Raw genomic sequence first — 20,296 nt, forward strand, 5'->3', positions numbered from 1 at the left:
TAATTAGGGAGGTCCCGTCTCTAAAATTTTACATAAAAAATTGTAAATAAATGCCTAGTTGTATATTTCGAGTGAAATATTAATATTCATATTTAAGAGATACCTACTTAGCATAGGCACAATTTAAGTTTTTAACTTGGAGGGGATTAACATATTTAAATGAAACAGACCCGTGGGGGACTCTATGGCTATTTCATTTTTTTCTCACCCACTTTCCCCCATTTAATATATAATAAATTATAATGCATCTATTAATAAAGCTAAAAATATTTGTATGAAAAAATAACAACATTTAGGTAAATAAATGTAATATATATTTATTTATTAAGTAGGTATATTATTATAATTGGAACCTTCGGTTAGAAATTGCAAACATATCTAATATTTTTTCGTTGGACAATAATTCACTTGATAAATCTCGTTCTATACAAATTAATGACAAATTTGTAAATCTATCTCGATTCATAGATGTTCGAAGCCAATTTTTAATCTTTCTCATTGCTGAGAATGATCTTTCACATGTTGCAGAGCTAATTGGAATTGTTAAAGATAATGATAACAGTTTATATATATAAGCCAAATAAGACACTCGACAGTAATTTTATTGTTATCGTAATACGGCGGGTAACTAAGGTCTAACATCATGTTGTTGCATTGGCTTGTTTCATGTTTTCAGATTTAACTTTAAAAAATTTTTTTTGAAACGACGGTGGACTGTATTATGTATATTAGATAAATTAATGAAGGATTCAATTTAAATATAAATTTTTGAAGGGGCTAATTTTAATACTGGAGGGGCTAAGCCCATTCAAGCCCCCCCCCCCCAAATTGCGCCTATGCTACTTAGGAGAACTTTTAGAATAATAAGAACAAAAAAAAATTATAGATACCTATATTGATTGGGTGTAAAGCTTCTCTTTGATTTGATTTTTGTTCTTATTATCCATCATAATACCTACTTAAGTATAATTATATTTAAATGGAGGTTTATACATAAGATGTAGGTATGAGATTATTTATTGTTATTACTGCTTGGTGATTACCACAGTGTAGATTAACTTACTATTTAACACTCAGAATTGTCTGAATTGTTAAATCGAATACTTTTCCATTCTCGTTTTGACAAAGTTAATAATATAAATAAATAAAATATAAAATAAAAAATAAAGTTAAAATATATTTATATATAATATTACACTATACACGTACCTATATGTATATGACCCGGTAAAACGATTGGTATTCGATTTTATTATCTGCAGGATACAAAATAATATATAGATAATATGAATTTTGTTTTTAAGAAAAAAAATGTCCTGTGTAGGTATATGCTTCTTTAATTAATTTTATAATATACAATTAAATAATTATCGCTACATATCCAATTAATTTTATCAGTTCCTATATCTATTTAATAATGGTGGAATTGGGGTGTAATAACAAAGTAATGAATTTAAATAATTATAAATTTATTTAACAGTGTATAATAATAACGTGACTTGTGCCTTTAACTTATTATAATTTACAATTCGTAGCTACTTATGAGTAGTTATGACAATTCTGTACAGTTTTTATGTTTAAATATGTGTTTGTTGTGATTGGTGCGTTACATTTTTACAATACAATTTGCAACAATATAATAAAAGTTAAAATATAAATAGAAGACGCAGTTTTGGTATCGACAGAATTGTAATTAATGGGGAGAGTGTCGTTTGCACTGTTTTTAGGCATTTGAACATTTAGAAGTGCAAAGGCTGTTGTACCACAAAACCTTTTAAATATTCTAGTATTCATTCTTTTCGAACTCGATCCATTTAAGAAATCACTGAATGCTGAAGAAATCATCCAAAAATATCCGTTTGAATCAAACGCAAAACTTGAAATCCAATCTAGTCTCACTTCTTGTATGTACAAATCTTTGATGTCGAAATTGTTTTTTAAAGTGTTCCAGGCGATTACTTTTCTAGTCAAGCCTAGATATAAGTTTCCAGTCGTATCCATGATCATAGCAGTCGATACGTCTGTTTTCAGTCCATGGTTGTTAACATAATGACTTATGTCATTGACGAAAGGTGCATTGAATACACTCAATGGAATTGTGAATAGACTGTCCATTTCTACGGTGGTGAAGTATAACATATTATCAATTGGAGATATAGTTAAAAGTGCTTCGTTGTAGTCCTTAACACTGGACAATATTTTGCATTGAAATTTTTGAAAATATCCTAAATCATATCTATAAACAATAAACCCAGAATTTGGACCTATATCAGCTATTACAGCGGTAAGTGATTTCAAGTCAATCGAAATACCACTGAGTATGCTTTGAATTGTATACATACTGCTTGGTATCACCGCTGATTGTATTATTTTTCCCGTACCAATGTCTAGTATAACTAATTTTGGATCGCAAGTATAATCCGGTTTTTCTAGATCATAAACTTTGCCTATGTCTAACACCCACAGTTGGCCTAAATGATCGATTTCGATGTCCTTGATGTTTTGCATCCCAATGCAGTTGCCTACTTCCTGAATATTTATTGATGGAAATGGTTTTATAGTACCTCTGTAACTTTTGCATAATGTGGCCGGCACGCCTGGCTTAAACCTGGGTATGGCCATATACAACGTGTTGTTCCAAATTTTCATTCTGTGCACAAGATTATTTTCTGGAATATAGGCATGTTCCGTTTCCTGTAGGTGATTTTCATGATTTGTCAAATCTATTTTGTCCCACTGGTACACCACATTTAGCTCACATAAACAAACACTCAAATAAATATTGACCACTAGATATATTATCATATTGGTTTAAAAGCGATGATTGCGCGACTGAAGAACTTATAATAGCTAACTAAATGTATACAATCGTTAGGAATTTTAACAAAATGTAATTATATTCGTTTATATTATTTAATATTCTCGTATAATATATTTAACAGTAATCTGCATATTTAGTTTTAAAAATTAAAAACACAATCACTTCAAATAATGGTTAAGTAATTCAATGCCACATTTCGAGTGGCATATACAAAAAAATACTATTGTCTGTAGATACACAAGTATTTGCACAATAATGATTAATGATGCTACAGTGACTTGGTGACCACAAATGGGTACAGATCACTATGCTATTTTAGTATAAGGTCTAACATTTTTCATAGTACTTATTGATAATTCGAATTGAATAATAAGATTTTAGTGTAAACGTGGTTGCATTTGATTAGAAATTCCTAGTTACACTAATTATGTTAAATTAAAACTACATAATATATATAATAATAATTTAAAAATAAAACAAGATCTAAAATTTAGGTACATATAATAACCGAAATCATTTCCTAATTATTATTATATATATATTATATAGTATATAGGTATTTTTAATTAGAATGTCAATTACTATTTATTATAATATAGTATATTATAATAAATAACAATTTATTTGTTAAATAAAAATTCCTATTTAAAAAAATATATTTTCCTAATATTATCAGTCATTACTTACATATTAGGGAACATAAATAAAATTAATTTTATTTTTATTTTTAAAAGTATATACACAATTTATACAATTAAGCACAATAAGCACAATAAGCACAATATGAGAGATTTGAATTACAAAAACATAAGGTTACGTGAATAAGGAGCCACTCATTATAGTAGCACTTGGCTTGGAAGTTGTGTTATTATAGGATTAAATTAGATGATTCTACACCTAATAAAATAAATTAACTCTTAAATTAAATTTCTTAAGAAATCCCCAAATTTTAAATAATAAAAATTAAACAAAATACTTCTAATTTTACACTCACTTGTTTGCCTAACAGTCAACAGAGCAAAATTACATTTAACGAATTATTGCACTTAATTTCGTTAGTTTAATAAATTTTAATTTTACAACAGATTGATTCACTCTAATAATTATATCTAAGCTAACTAAAATAAACGTGAACTGCTTAGAGTAAATTTTTGTGTAATGCGTTTGTGACTGTAAGACGCGGTCTTACGCCAATTCCACTACCTAATTCTTGATGCCCACTGGACGCGTACTATATAAATAATTTACTATGCATTCATTTGAAAATGTTGCTTAAAATATATTTAATTTATTTAAAAGTTGTATTTGTATATTAATATTGAATAATACTGAAAGTTTTATTTTCAAAATATATTTTTTAAGTTCTAAATGTGTTATATCATTGGTTACAATGTTATGTTTGTATTATAATGTGCATTTTTTCATTTTAAAATGTGTGTTTATTGGAGTTTTATGAAATGATTAGTATAAAGAATAAACATACATGTTGACGCGTTTGTTTTTAAAAATTAAATTTTTATACGATTTCTTTATCTTTTATAACTTATAAGACAAATCAAAGCTATTGGTACGTCATATAATATAATAAACATAGTTCAATCATGTAAAATCGTTGGTTATCCAAAAAACGATTGCATGCATAGAGTGTATATACCTATACCAAAATATAATTTATTATATAGTTAAACATAAAAGGTAACCAATGAACGCATACTCTAATATAGGTTAGTATACTTAGATTAGTTGTATTGTTTTGAGCGGTACCTATGTATATGTATATCAAAATCGTATAATATTATGCCATTCAAGCAAATGTCATATTCTATAGTTATACTTACAGCTTGATTTAATATAGTCGTCCTAATTGGCTATACTGTACATAATACGTTGGAGTTCGAAAAATAAACGAATAATGTCGTGTCGATATGTTAACGTGCCGTACTAAATGCAGTATCTCGGAGAGTTTTTTTAAATACTAGATCTATAGTAAATAAATAAAAGATTAAAGAATCAATATATAATGATCTCTGTAAATTTATTTATTTGTTTGAAACGATGTGTGTATTTACGAGTACACCATTGCAGTTTTTGGCTAAGTCAATCTCAATCTCAATAAATATTTTTTTTGTATAAATTACAGTAATAGATACTTGAAATGTTCATAATATTAGTATTTTCAGACATAATATAATGTTCAAAATATTTTGGTACTTTTTGAACTATTTATACATTTTAAATTTTCAACTATTTAAAATTTTTTTACTACTTAATGTTAATTCTATTTTTTTTCAAGTTAAAAAGATTTAACATTTTCTACGTTTCTCAATATTTTTTTTTTTTTTGGTACTTAATAAATATCAAAAATATATCTTTACTATTTTATTTAGTAATAGGTTTTATTTTAAGATAGCATTTTGACAACATTTTTTATTCAAACAAAAAATAACAATTTTATTTTAATTTAAAATATATTATAGTCGTAGGGGATTGAAATTTGTCACCATTGAGTACCTATATATTATAATTTTCTTTGCGTAATTCAATAAAAAAAAAAAATTCACATTATTAACGCAGTACACATTAGTATTGACTTATAAATTTACATCAATTTAATATAATATTTTAATCATTAGGTACTGTAATATAAAATATTTATGATTATAGCTTTTTGAAAAAATTAGTTCTGCATTTAGCCTACCTTATTACTATAATAATACCTAATCATAATACATCATTTTAGCTGCATATGAAATATGACTTTTATGTTTACAAATATAATTTTTTACTATAACATCTCAAAATATGTTGTACATTTACTTAAAATAACAAAAAATACCACAAGTCTAACTTTTTAGGTTTATAAGAGTAGTTCATAATATTTGAAAAAGTCATATAATAAAGAACTATTTTCAAATATTTAAGTTTTCAGATACAAACGCGAGGGTAATAAGAACTATTTAAAATATCTTAGACATAAATTTCAAATTATTCTTTCTCAAAACTAAAAAAATTGAGATGTGGCAAAATAATTGTTCTTAAGCTGATATAAAAAATCCTTAGAGACTGGTTAATAATGGTAACATATAGTGATACACCACTGCGACTATTTCTGCTCACAATCTTTTTTCATACCCAACGATTTATAATTTAATTACAATCTAATACATCTTTTAGGCGTACACTGATCTAGCTAATGACCAAGTAGATGCACTCAAAATATTATTGTTGTATGGTACAACAGTCAACACAACAAGTTCACAGTTTTGTTTATTTTCATTAATGCTGTGGTCTGTGGGTTTTCTAGTACAATAATATATAATAATACAGCTATATATTATTATAATACTCACTACCCGCATCATAATAACTATGATATTATATATTACGAATTGTTGACTCAATATTTTGAACGTATAGTTCTTTTATTTTTTAAACATCTGAGTTACTGATGAAAGTGAGCTTATTTTCACGAGTGTGAATGAATAATATGTGTATGCTTAAGTCGGTAAAACATTACCTTTTGAAGTATATTCTCCGGTGTACATTGTTATTTAGGTATTTCTTTAAGATAGAATATAGATAATATTCTATTTACATCGATTGTTCAAATGTTACGGAAATAATGGCCTTGTGTATTCCCTCTAATTATTGTTGTTTATAGAAACTATTACCTTTTATGCACTTTCAAACAGAGTTATATTATTTTTATTTTCCCAGCAGAAAACGGTAACTATGTAGGTATTTGAAATGTGTTGGCTATTCATTTTAACACGACTATTATAATATTTTTCACATTTACGTTTTCAAATATTGACTAATGATTTTATTTGTTCATATAGGTGTTAATTTATAACAGATAGCATGGTAAAATACTAAATAGTAAATGCCATATGAAAAGGTGTACAAGAGATGTTACAGTATAAGTAATAACTTAACGAATAAAATAACTTTTATTATAATCAATATTTCAATATTTTTTTCTTTCATATATAATTTATAAGCGCTTACGCCAACTAAACAATTTTTATTTAAATTGTATAAAGGTGAAAATTTTAAATTAAATTAAATTATTTTTGAAAAAAATCAATATCGCCAACTTCTAATTATAATTGTTGGAAATGTCTATTTAAATCAAGTAGTTAATTTTTTAAAGTTTCGAATGATGTAGACACATATTTTTTTTGTAATCTAATTTGAAATAAAATACATTTTTTTTTAATATTATTTTTTGGGAATTTTCAGTCATAAGTATTCATATCATGATTTTTATATTTTTATTCTTACATTTAAGTAGTCTTTATTTTGAATTTTGATCTGACAGTTCTTTCTATTAGGTGCTCCTAGTAAACTACTTCATATATTATTTGATTCTAGGTGTCAATCATTTCAAAGTTAAGTATTCACCAAATATAACTTATAATGTTATAATAATGGTTATAAAACTTACAATATTGTTTTTAATGTACTGATATTAATATAAAATAGTATATAGCTTAATACATTTATCCGTATTAAAATATTATATAGGCAATTAATAAATAAAAAAAGCGGTAAAGTGGAAATTGCTCTGTTGTACAATAGGTTACAATTGGGTTACTGTAATGGATGGAATTAAATTTGACTCCAATGATGTTATATCATTGTATACGAAAAACGATTCTGAGCGAGACGGTTTATCTGTCTAGGATATATTATAGATTATTAAAAATTTTCAAATCTTAGATTTAAAAAAAATTTTTTCTTATGAATTTCTAGCTTAAAATAATTTACGAATTTTCGTGATTTTTAAGTATTTTGTCAAAATTCAAACTATGAATGCTTAAATTGTGACTATGAATTTATTTTATTTTTTAACTGCTATTGTAACAATATGTTAGGAGCCTTGTATTAAATTTTCAAGCTTTTCAACCCAACAAATAAATTTTTATCGATATTAATTTAAAAGAAAACTAACAATGATCGAAAATTGCATATGCTCATAAATAGCTCAACTTAAATCAAAATTTTTTGAAAATTACATGGTGGATAGAATATACTTATATAAAAATTTGGTGAAAATTTCATGTATCTACGGTAATTTGTTTTAAAGTTACATCAAAAACCAAAATCGATTTTGTCGAAAATTGACTGTGTGTAAAAATTCCAGTTTTTTCCTTAATTTTTAGTTTGTGTATCCCGATTATTTAGAAAAAATATTGAGAATTTTCAAAGTATCAACTAGATTAACTTTCTGTTCGATCGAGGTACTGAAGACGAAAATCTAAGCACTTTTACAGCCCCAAAATGTGATGACAGATACAAAAAAAAAGCACCCATCAAAAATAGGTATAAGTAGTCAATTTTTATATGAAAATGTTAAATTATTATAGATATCATATCTTAATTATTTTAATCTTTTAATTTAAATTCTTAATTTCATATCATCATATCATGTTTATTATATTTATATATTTATAGCAAGTATAAAACAAATGTGGTGTAATATGTTTTAAGAGACGTGTTAATTATTCAATAAATTAATGGTTAATGAATATAATACATTTACGTTATTATCATTTTACAGCGTATACATACTATCTATGGAAGTAAAAATGTTTTATGATTATACTATGGCACTTGACATTAAAATCGTAATTTAAATCGCATGTAATATCTTCGCATACTCATTTGCACCTATTGAAATGAGTAAATTGAATAAGACCATGTATAAATGATTCAAACGATCTGTAAGCATAAGATGTAAATAATATACATTTTTTCTTCCATTTTACCACATGTTAAGGGTGACAGCATGGAGACCAGCGCTCCACGGACCTTGCGAAAATCAATACCGAAGTCCTTACCCCGGTAAAATCTACTGACACAGAGTAGGACATCCGACCGAACTTGACGTTATGGCTTTTACATTTTAATATAACACAGTTATGTAAACAAATCGGTTTCGACTCTGTTTACCTGTCGACTAAATGATTCGATTTGCAGTAATCGTGTTAGTGCTGTTAACTGATGTTCCGTTTTCAACAGAAGAAGACGATAATGTTTTACACATCGGAGGTATATTCCCGATTGGTGGTAAAGGTGGATGGCAAGGAGGTCAAGCTTGTGAACCTGCGGTTAGGCTAGCACTGGAAGATGTGAACAAGCATAGCATTCTATCCGGATATCAATTGAAATTGCATTGGAATGACAGCGAAGTAAGTAAACTACCAAGTATTTTATATTAGGAATTTTTACTATTTTTGTTATCAATACAGTAAATTCGATTTAAGATTTTAATGAATTTAATCTTCTGTAAGAACAATACAAATTAGATCTGACATTTTAATTTAATAAATCTTTAATTTATTATTTGATCTTGTATTTATTAAAAACTTGAGTTTATTTATTTTTTAAATCATAACTTCAAGGTACGTTTAAAATAAATGTAGAAAATCAAAATTTACCTATTGGAAGTATGAAACAATTACATTTTTAACAAACTATTAACACGGTTCTTAACTAGTATATTCAAACAGTTTTAGTGAACAAAATACATGCTTAAGACAATACCTATTATTATATTATATTTAGAACTAACGAATTTAAGTTTATTCTTATTTAGGCTATATATCATCGCTACATAATATATCTAATCTAAACAATTGCGGAACATTTTTGTTATAAATTAATTAATTACTAGTAATTACTAGTAATTAGTAATTAGTACCTTTTTAAAGTTAAACATTTATTTTAGTTGATTTTAAAATTAATTGAATTTGGTTTTTTACTGTTTAAATTTAATGTTCACTTTATAGACAAAAAGTTATCTTGTCATTTAATTTATAATGTTAACCGTATATGCGTAACGTAATAAAAATAAGAAAAAAATGGTAATTTGTTCGTTTTATAGTGTGATCCAGGACTTGGTGCATCGGTAATGTACGATCTTCTGTATAACAAGCCTCAAAAACTCATGTTATTAGCAGGATGCAGTACTGTATGTACAACTGTTGCCGAAGCGGCAAAAATGTGGAATTTAGTTGTTGTAAGTAAATTTAAACAAATAAATAGCTTTTTTTTTTTTTAACCGAGTGACCAAATTATAATTCAGTTATCGAGTACTGGCACCTTTACAATGTATATACCTAAATACCAAATAATCATTTTTGCCAAATATGAAATATATAATATACATGTAAATACGTTGTAAGTTTCAGATGACAAATAATTTTGTAGATCCGACAACTATATTATACTAACATATTTTTATGTATATACATAATTGTTTTTTATCATAATATACTTATGTATTAATACAAAATTAATAAAACCCACTTATTTACCCCACCATCTATTGCGCTTATCATAACAATATTATACAGATTAAACAAGATGAAAATATACATGAAAAAAAAAATTAAACCCCTTAATTCGATGTTCTTACGATATAAATTCTACTTTTTTGAAAATACCTGTATATATTTATTTTATTTATTAATTTGTTTTCAATTTTTTGTATTTTGTTTCGTGGTTTATTCATTATTTGTTCCATGGTATGATTTTTCAGTTATGTTATGGTGCCAGTTCGCCAGCATTGTCAGATCGAAACCGTTTTCCTACATTGTTTAGAACGCATCCTTCAGCAACTGTCCATAGTCCAACAAGAATCACATTAATGAAAAAGTTTGAATGGTATAGAATTGCGATTCTTCAGCAAACTGAAGAAGTATTTATTTCTGTAAGTTTTTTTGAAGTTAAATTTTTATTCGGTAATTAGATATTTGAATTCAAATTTTATTTGTAGACAGTGGAAGATATTGAGACTCGATGCAAACAAAATGGCATTGAAATAATTACTAGACAAAGTTTTGTTAGTGATCCAGCTGACGCTGTTAAAAATTTACGCAGACAAGACGCCAGGATCATTGTTGGTTTATTTTACGTTGTTGCTGCCAGAAAAGTATTATGTGAGATGTACAAACAGCAGTTATATGGAAAAGCCTACGTGTGGTTTTTTATTGGTAAGCAATTTGAATCGTTTTAAATTACTATGGATATAAAATATGCGTGCATAAATATGTAGGGTGGTACGAAGACAATTGGTTTGAAGACAACTTGGAAAATGAAGGAATTCAATGTACGAAAAAAGAAATGAGAATTGCAGCCGAAGGTCACATCACCACTGAAGCTCTTATGTGGAATCAAAACATTAATCAAAAGACTATTTCTGGCATGGTAATATTTTGTTTTAAAAATAATACTCGTTACAGAATGATTTTATAAATGTGTTGGACGTTGGTTCATAAATTAATATTTTTTATGAATTGCAATGTCATAATATTTAATATTAAAAGGAAAGGTAGTCAAGATTTTCGATCTAACGAAACTAGGAATGTATAAACTACTAAATATTTAACATAAAACTAAGTAGGTTTATGAATATCGGTTAAAATTTGTATATTTACATAGGAAACATTAATTTTGAATCTAATTTACACACCAAATTTGCAGTTTAAAAAAGTCTAACAATATTTAACTAATTTATAATGTTTTTAATTAATACGTTAATAATTACTATGTTACCAGATACTACTAGAAGTAGTAAATTAATTTAATTCGTTATGGGCGACACCGTAAAAGATCAGATTATACATACGTATAGGCACAAATTCTAGGAGTGTTAAGGGTGCTTATTAACCTCGAAATAAAAATTACAAATGTACAACCCCTATATAATAAATAATATAATTTAATAATGTATGCGATATGTTATATCGTTTTCAATACTTAAAACATATAAAATAATTTTTCAAGTATTTAAATAAAAAGTATTTACTAGTGAATCTATGAATATATTTTTTATTGATGTATATCTTATATACAGAAAAAAAGTTAAAAAAAAAAAAAAATTGTACAATTAATTTTAATACAAATTAATTACATTATGATTTACAAAAACAATTTCTGTTACATTATTATTACATAGTTTTCAAACAATTATAACTTTCTTTTTTATATTTGTTTTAAATATGTTGTAGAGTATTTTTTTTATTTTTTTTTTGGAGTGTGAGAGGTCACTGATAAATTGATTTTGGGGGGACTTGAGCACCTCCTGAGTACTAAGTAGATTTGCACCTATGATAACACATAACATACAAAACAGTTTGAATTTTTATATATAATACATGTTGAAAATAATAAACACAATATTGTTATATTATTATTTTAGACATCTGAAGACTTTCGTAAAAGGCTTGAAAATGTTTTAAGATCAGAAGGTTATGCAATTGATCGACACCGTTATCCCGAAGGATATCAAGAAGCACCATTAGCATATGACGCGGTCTGGGCTGTAGCGTTGGGTATTTAACAGATTTAAATTATTTTTCATTACTCCTGTGTAAATAGGTACTAATATATTATTTATTATGAAACAATAGCTTTTAATAAAACTATGAGTATCCTGGAAAAACAGGGGAAATCAATTACCAGTTTTAACTACAATAATAAAGAAATCGCTGACCATATTTATTCAGCTATTAATTCAACTCAGTTTCTCGGGATATCAGTGAGTTTATAAATAGCAATAAAATAAAAAATGTATAATCAAGATAAAATTTTAGGGTTACGTAGCTTTTAGTTCGCAAGGTGATCGTATAGCATTAACGCAGATTGAACAAGTTATTGAAGGAAAATACGTTAAGCTTGGATACTATGACACACAGTCTGACAACTTAACATGGTTCGATAAAGAGAAATGGATAGGTCAGTATTATAACTGTACCTATTATTTATTAATTCTATATTAATTGTATTCTATATTTTTTGAAAATTAAATTAGTTTTTTTCACGTTTGTCCATTTAAACAATTTAAATATACATATGACTAAAACATTAAGTTGTATATACGTACTTCAGTTTGATTTTTAATTTTCATACACTTAAATGCACTTTTTTTAATACCTACGTAGTTATATTTGTACTTTTATATTTATTATCTATATATACTATCCATTTTAGTTGATCATTTTATACATAAAACTATATGTCTATTTTATATATTTTAAATAGGTGGTAAAGTTCCACAAGACAGAACTGTGATTCGCCGTGTATTGCGCACGTTATCAATACCATTACTGATATGTATGTGGGTAATTACAACCATCGGGATACTTGGAGCAGTTAGTCTTATTATATTCAATGTTCTCAATCATCATAGAAGGTATGTACCGAATGAAAATTGTCCAGACGTCTATAAAGTATTATATTTATAGGTACAAAGTGATTCACCAAGCATTCTCACCTCCTTTTTTCTCTAATAATGCAGTTATTTTGAAATCCGATTTTTGGAATTTTTAAATATACTTGAGAGTTTTCGTATCACTTAATAAGTGTCTTGTAGTGATACATACTTTTGTTTTTCAAAGAGAACCCTCCTAATAATATATTTTGAGAATTTTGACGTATTTAAATAAAATTACAATTAGTAGTTTTTGAGTTATTTAGCTTTGTGTTCTAAGGATAAAAATTCCATAGTTTACGTTTATAAGATATGTGGTCTATAGTGGATTTAAAAATATTAGTCATCATTTCATCTATCATGATGATTAATCTATCAGCATAAATTATTTTGTAAAAACGACCTAAGTATCATAAATACCAATTCCAATAGTATACGTGAATTTTATACTTCTGTTAAATGATTTTTAAGAACTATTATCCTTAGTACAAACAATTTAATAACTAAGAAACTACGTATTCGAATTTTTAATTAGGTATCTCAAAATTTTCAAAAAAATTATTTACTAAATAATCAACAGTAAAAAAAGGGGAGGTTCTTATTTGTAAAACAGAAGTTTGTAACGGCACAGGATGATCTTTAAGTAATACAAAAAATTTCAAGAATTTGAAAATATGGTCTTCGAGTATATTTGAAAATCCCAAAATTAAGAATTTGAATTAATTTATTATTAAAGGAAAAAATGTAGATGAGCATGATACCATAATTGGTGAATCACCGTGTGGCGTGTATATAATTATATAAAACTTTCAATTGAATATCGATTAATATTATTTATTATTTGTTGATAACATCTTCTCAGAGTTATTGCTCAATCGTATCCAGCTTGCAATACAATTATGTTGTCCGGCTGTGTATTGAGCTTGAGCAGTATTTATTTATTTGGCTTGGATGGTCAGATTATATCACCGGCGGTTTTTCCAAACATATGCCAAATAAAAACTTGGGTGTTGTCAATCGGATTTACTTTGGGTTATGGAGCTATGTATAGTAAGGTGTGGAGAGTGCACAGACTGCATACGAGTCAAAAGAAAAACGCAATCAGGGTAATATTAATATAACGTTTTTGTAGTTTTTTTTATTCTTATTAATTACAAGTTCATTTCACTAATTTCCGTCATGTGAATCCCAGCGGGATACGACAAACTTACTACTCACTATATATGTATATTATCAATGATTTATTTGTTTGAGTGTTTTACGACGTTTCTCTGTTTTTATGTCATATTATTGACGCGTCTATATTTTTAATAAAACAATAATTATAATGAAATCAGTACTTATATCCATGTATATTCCGAAATTATTATGTATAGATTATCTCAATGATATTATATAATACTATGGGTGTTATTGAATTCTGTGACCTACTTACCGGGCTGTTACACTTTTGAGTGTTGATCAAATGAAAATAGAAAAGAATCAATGTTTAAAAAAAATAAAAAAAATGAATTTGATTTATACGAATTATTGTTACTCAATTTAAGTAAAATTAGGACGGCAAGGTTCGCAATCCGGTAATAATTTAATAATATAAAGAACTATATTAATATATTGCCAACTGTAGCAACAAGTAGTAATGAGAAATGACTTTACAGAATAATTTGTTTAAATCTTTTTTTTAATTGTATATTTTTATATTAGATGAAAATAATAACCGATTTGTTAAAAAAACAAACACAACACGCATTTAAATAAAATATAAATTTAAACTATCAAAAACATAAATAATTTTATTAATAATTTATTTCATTTTAAAACCGAATTACGAATATGAACGATTTATTTAAAAGTTCATCGTACATATTATTAATTCGTATGTGTAGGTATAATAATGTTAAGCGCATTTTATACCCACGACTCGCAGAATATTATTCGAAACTTTTATTGCATGGTTCAATCTAGTGCATCATAATTTATATTATAGCCAATATACTATTCTAACCGTTAAGTTAACTTTTTATGGAAAAGCGCACAAACGCAATGTAATTGCATCTGCTGCACTCTTTACCCGCCTGATTAATCGTTATAATGTCATACACATATGCACACGACGGTTGCACACTTATAACAATATTATGTTGTTAATATATACTATATTATAGGTAGTATTATTATATCACTGAAGAATAATTTAACTGCTAACTGCAGTAAGGAAAAAAGTCTATTTCTATAATTTTTTTTAGTAACGTTTTTTTTTATTTTAGAGACGAGAGAAAAATGCTGTGTACCATGTCTCTATTCTGTATTAATTCCGAGCGCTTTTTAATTTTTCAGACAGTAGGATTTATCTTTTTTTTTTTTTTCGGAAAAATGATGGATTTACATGTGATAAGTACAAAATTATCTTAAAATTAAAATTGTTTAAAATTGACTTGCTTCCGTTCAACAATTAGGAATTTATTTATTTCTCGGTCTAGTCATAAAGTTATACAAAATCTTCAATCCGCTGAACTTTTTTACATATTGATTACGTTGGAAGCTGAATATTTGCAAATTACAAATTTGCACTCGTAACAAAATAAGTTAAAGTAGAATATATGAAATATATGATCGAATATGACGAATAGATTCTCTTGTATAAAACTGGCTTTAAACCACTATTTTTTTTTTTACCATATTGTATATATATTTTACTTATATAGATATTATTATTTACGATAATTATATATGATCATTTAAATTACACGAAATTAACTGTATTTTTTATTATTTTGAATATTTTACTATATACATTTTCAAAAACACTTTCTTATCGAATGCCTACATCATATAATAGGTATCTTTATGTCAAATTTTAGCTCGATCCGTCCAATAATTTGAGCTGTGCATTGATAGATCAGTCAGTCAGCTTACGGTTTTATATATACTCATTTTACAATAATTTACGATTCTAGAAAGCATTGCAACCGTGGAAAATGTATTCAATTGTGATATTTTTACTGGCTGTCGATGTTGCGATTCTTTTCTTATGGCAATGTATGGATCCGTTGAAGCGTGACATACAAGTATTTCCTATGGAAAACCCTTTAAATAGCAACGATGACATAAAAATAAGACCAGAACTTGAGCATTGCAAGAGTGAAAATCACAATTTTTGGCTAAGTAAGTTTTATGTCTACATTGTATTTAATATTTTGGAATTATTGTATGATTATTTTTTTAAATGTTTACAATATATACAACAAAACTGTTTGAGAATTTGATACGTACCTTTGTCGCCAATCATGATCAATGATCAACGATCATAAGTTATTTTTTATAAGCGCCTAATGTTCTATACACGAACTAAAAACAGTAAACACCAATAGTCTTATTTCACGGTTTTTTTTAGGTTTAACATTAAGTTACAAAGGGTTACTTTTACTCTTCGGACTTTTTGTCTCGTATGAAACTAGAAGTGTCAAACTGAGACAGATAAACGATTCGCGGTACGTAGGAATGTCAATTTACAACGTGGTTGTTACATGCTTAATAACTACACCTGTAATTATGGTGACGGCATCACAGCAAGACGCTAGTTTCGCTTTTGTGGCGTTATCTGTTATTTTCTGTTGCTTCCTTTCCATGGCCCTGATATTCGTACCAAAAGTAAGAAACAATGGACATTGAATTATGGTGGATGAATAAAATACGTGCATTTTAGGTAATCGAAGTGATTCGGGATCCCCATGACAAACCGGAATCTAAATACAATCCCGATGCTGGAATGTCAAAAGAAGACGAAGATAAATATAAGAGACTTATAGATGAAAATAAACAACTTGCTGCTAAAATAAAAGAGGTATATTGATAATGATAATAAACATTATATAACGTTTTAATTCAGTAATGTTTGCAAACAATGTTCACACATTTTAAAACTAAGACAGTGCTTAATTTATTATATTGGCATTTTTTTTAAATATAATTGAAAATTGATGAACGATTATAGTTTAAGAAAATATTTTGGGTTACATGTTATACACGTTTTTTAGATACATACTATATTCAACATTGATATAATTGATTTTATAACTACATAATCCAAGGATTAATTAGCTGAATATTTTTAGTCAAATTAATTATAAAATATAGAGCATAATATCTAATGCACAGGTAATAATAAAAATATTTTACGACTGGGAAACATATTTTCAAGTAAAAACTAGATTTAAAAAAAATGCTCGTTTAATTTAAATATAAATATATTGAATACTTAATGGTAATAAACTAATAAAGAAAAAGCTATTGGGTTTTCAATCGTGTATTTTATTTTTTTGGGAAAAAAGTTAAGCAAAAAAAAAAAACCCAAATATTGCATACAATAATATAATACTACCTATATACACGATGTAGTTTAGAAATTCAATACAATTACTAGTTGAAGTGTCGCTAATTTTTTTTTTTTTACAAGCATAAAAAGTTAATTCTGTAATAAAATTTTAAAAGTTTATTTTATTAAACTTTTAATTAAACTTATTTTTTTCATTTTTGAATACAATGCATTGTTTATTATTGCTTTTTAAAATTAGTATTAAATATAAAAATTCAACCTAATTAAATTAGTAAACCATTAAGCCTCTGTTATCATCACTTTAAGTTATTATTTTTATTTTTACTTTTACTTTTTCAGAAAGAGGAGCGTTTAAAACAATTAAAGTCTGACCTATTCAGTCTAAGAGGCGATACCGATAAGACTGAACTAAAATGGAACGATGAGTCGCAGTTAACTGAACACTCGTTCTTATCGCAGTCGGTAAATAAAGATACTTTAATTGTAGCTGATTTCATAACTGGCGAAGGTACATCGGACTCAGCATTCATTGCTGGTACAGCCACTTCTTATTCTAGAGCTAGTGCTTCAGATATGGAATTCTCTGAATCTTATTTGTGAATTCTTATACAATGTATTAACAATAATTTACCTGAAAACAATCGACCAACAACCAATTTAATCATTTTACTTCATACAGGGTGACTAAAAAAGCTGTTTCTTCGAAAAATAATTTTTTAAGTCAATAGATAAAAGATATAATAACTATACAATCATCTAAGTCAAAGAAATTGTACCGAATATACTATATAATAATATATGTATGAAGTAGGTATGAGGAAAACAATTTTCAAATATTTATCAATATTATTTATGTTTTACATAAAAGTAAATTTAAAAATACATGTTAAATACATTTAAATCGCACAATACGTTTATTAGTTTAATATTTAAATCTGCTATACTGAGGCCATTAAAATTCATTTAAAAATAGAGTTTAATAAATTCAATATTTTACAGATTAATAATTGGCGTGAAAAAGTTTTTAAAGATCACTTTATTTATGTTTTAAAATTGAGTTCACCGGAAACCATTTAATGAAAATTTTCAGAATATTAAATTACAAATCCATAACTATACTTTTTTTTTTTCAAAATACCATTTATGAGATTTAAATGTTGTACATGGATTTTTGACCTGGTATATTTTTATTATTTTCTATACCTTATAATATAATTTAATTTTTTTACAGTTCAATAAGTCTTATAGGTTAGGTTAGTATTAGGATAGGTTTAAGTGACTTATTTATCCATGATTAAATATTTTAGATGTAGGTGTACTTATTTTTTGAAAACTTATGAATAATTGTTATGAAATTAAATGTATTTTCTTTTTACAATTTTACATCTGATTCAATTACAAATAACAAAAACTATTTGGTTTCTATATTTCTTGAATAATTGAAGTGGTTGTACTAGGTTTAAAATGAACGCCAGTAAATGTTTTTTTCTCTTATTTGAGCTACCTTTCTACACAAATTACACACGTCATCATACCTATTATTAAAATTTAAGCCGTAAATAATTTACTTTCTCATTGTAAAAATAAAATATAAATCAGCTTACAAATCATTAAAGCTACATATTATTTTTTATTATAATTCAGTTGTACCTATGTTTACATTTTAAAGAACAAACATTGATGATTTTTTGTGCATTTATATAACTATTTGAATCAAATTCACCATAAATCATTCGGCATTGAATTTTTACTGGTATAATTTAAATCATATTTACCACATTTTGTGTTAATTTTGAAAACATATCGGATTCCTTTGATAAAATGTTACCATGTTAAAATTAAACGGTTTGTTGTCCTTTAGATATTATAAAAATTTATGAATAATAATCATTTTTTCTGTAAAAAAAAAAAAAAATACTTTGTTACAAATATTAGTCAACTGTAGTATTGAAATGTGATTATTAAAAAAAAAAAATCAAATCTTACAAAAACTATGGGTTTATTATTTTGATTTTAAAACTACTGTTTTGCGTAGCTATCAAGAATTGACGAGAACAGTCAAATGTAACCTACAGAATGAGGAGCAGGACACCATCTTTAACGCATTATTTGACTCTACAATTAGACGAAAACGAATTTTACATAACTAAAATAAACACCATCTGCTGTAAAAGTTAATGCATTTTGGTTCATATTATGTTATCTTTTAAATTTTTTTCTCGATTATTTAATGGAGAACATCATACCTGTATTTAGAGGGATTATGTACCATGTTAAGTGTTATTCATTAGATGTTTTGTTTTTTGATAAATGAGAATTTTCTAATCGGATGGTGTGATTTTTTTTAACAGAATGGATGTACTTTTTTTGATAATGTATGCATATTGAGTAAGTCTCAGTGATGTAGAAATGGTAGAATAAGGTAAACAGCTGTTGTTGGTGATATTATAATCACCATTTGTTAATTATTATTTTAATTTCTACGTAAGTATGGTACATAGGTATATAATGCAAACTTTACGTTAAAACATTCCTATTAATTATTTATAGTATAACGTATAATATGTTAAGTTTTTCTCTTATCGTAATAAAGCTATCGTTATTTTTTTTAAATAAAAATCGTATTTAATAATTATTTTTAGTTTTCTGAACAAACATTTAATTATTTAGATCAATGGCCAATTAATGTTTGAAGACGATAGTAAACATTTATAATAGACACTGAATTCGTTAACGCAACACATTTTAGCTATCCTATCATTTCCTTCATCATTGTGTAATGCTTATATTATTATTATTATCTTTTAACCATTTTTGGTTAAACATAATACTATGTTGAACGAGTCAATTAAGTTTCAGAAATCTAAAGGTTTAATTACCTGTATCAAGTACCTATCCAACCGAAGAGGTATACTCGAGG

The 20,296-nt window shown here is 26.2% G+C and overlaps 2 protein-coding genes and 1 long non-coding RNA gene across 4 annotated transcripts; 1 reads left to right on the forward strand and 2 right to left on the reverse strand.

Moving 5' to 3' along the window:
- Nucleotides 1–337: 337 nt before the first annotated feature.
- On the reverse strand, nt 338–3,997 carry LOC149056365 (uncharacterized). Its single transcript, XR_016191409.1, has 2 exons — nt 3,816–3,997; nt 338–1,256 (listed from the first exon to the last, which is right to left on the reverse strand). It is a non-coding gene; the product is annotated as an uncharacterized LOC149056365 (long non-coding RNA).
- Nucleotides 1,453–2,868, reverse strand: LOC107171941 (major royal jelly protein 6-like). The gene has a single exon (XM_015522204.2). It carries the CDS (start codon nt 2,803–2,805, stop codon nt 1,615–1,617), a length of 1,191 nt encoding a protein of 396 aa, XP_015377690.1. The 5' UTR covers nt 2,806–2,868; the 3' UTR covers nt 1,453–1,614.
- Nucleotides 3,998–8,666: 4,669 nt separating the features above from the next.
- On the forward strand, nt 8,667–19,701 carry GABA-B-R1 (gamma-aminobutyric acid type B receptor subunit 1). Of its 2 annotated transcripts, XM_089226813.1 has the most exons (15): nt 8,667–9,015; nt 9,711–9,845; nt 10,368–10,538; nt 10,605–10,821; nt 10,884–11,035; nt 12,030–12,162; nt 12,241–12,368; nt 12,424–12,565; nt 12,872–13,022; nt 13,903–14,146; nt 15,998–16,205; nt 16,435–16,691; nt 16,747–16,884; nt 17,716–17,838; nt 19,412–19,701. In XM_089226813.1, exons 1-15 carry the CDS (start codon nt 8,788–8,790, stop codon nt 19,442–19,444), a joined length of 2,460 nt encoding a protein of 819 aa, XP_089082939.1. In that variant the 5' UTR covers nt 8,667–8,787; the 3' UTR covers nt 19,445–19,701. The 2 variants fall into 2 exon arrangements, with proteins under 2 accessions (XP_089082939.1, XP_089082938.1); XM_089226812.1 differs by lacking the exon at nt 19,412–19,701 and having other exon boundaries at nt 17,716–19,326.
- Nucleotides 19,702–20,296: the final 595 nt, after the last annotated feature.

Source organism: Diuraphis noxia, unplaced genomic scaffold, assembly GCF_037042655.1.
Source record: "Diuraphis noxia isolate RWA-SAM2 unplaced genomic scaffold, SU_Dnox_SAM2 contig0004, whole genome shotgun sequence".
NCBI lineage: Eukaryota > Metazoa > Arthropoda > Insecta > Hemiptera > Aphididae > Diuraphis > Diuraphis noxia.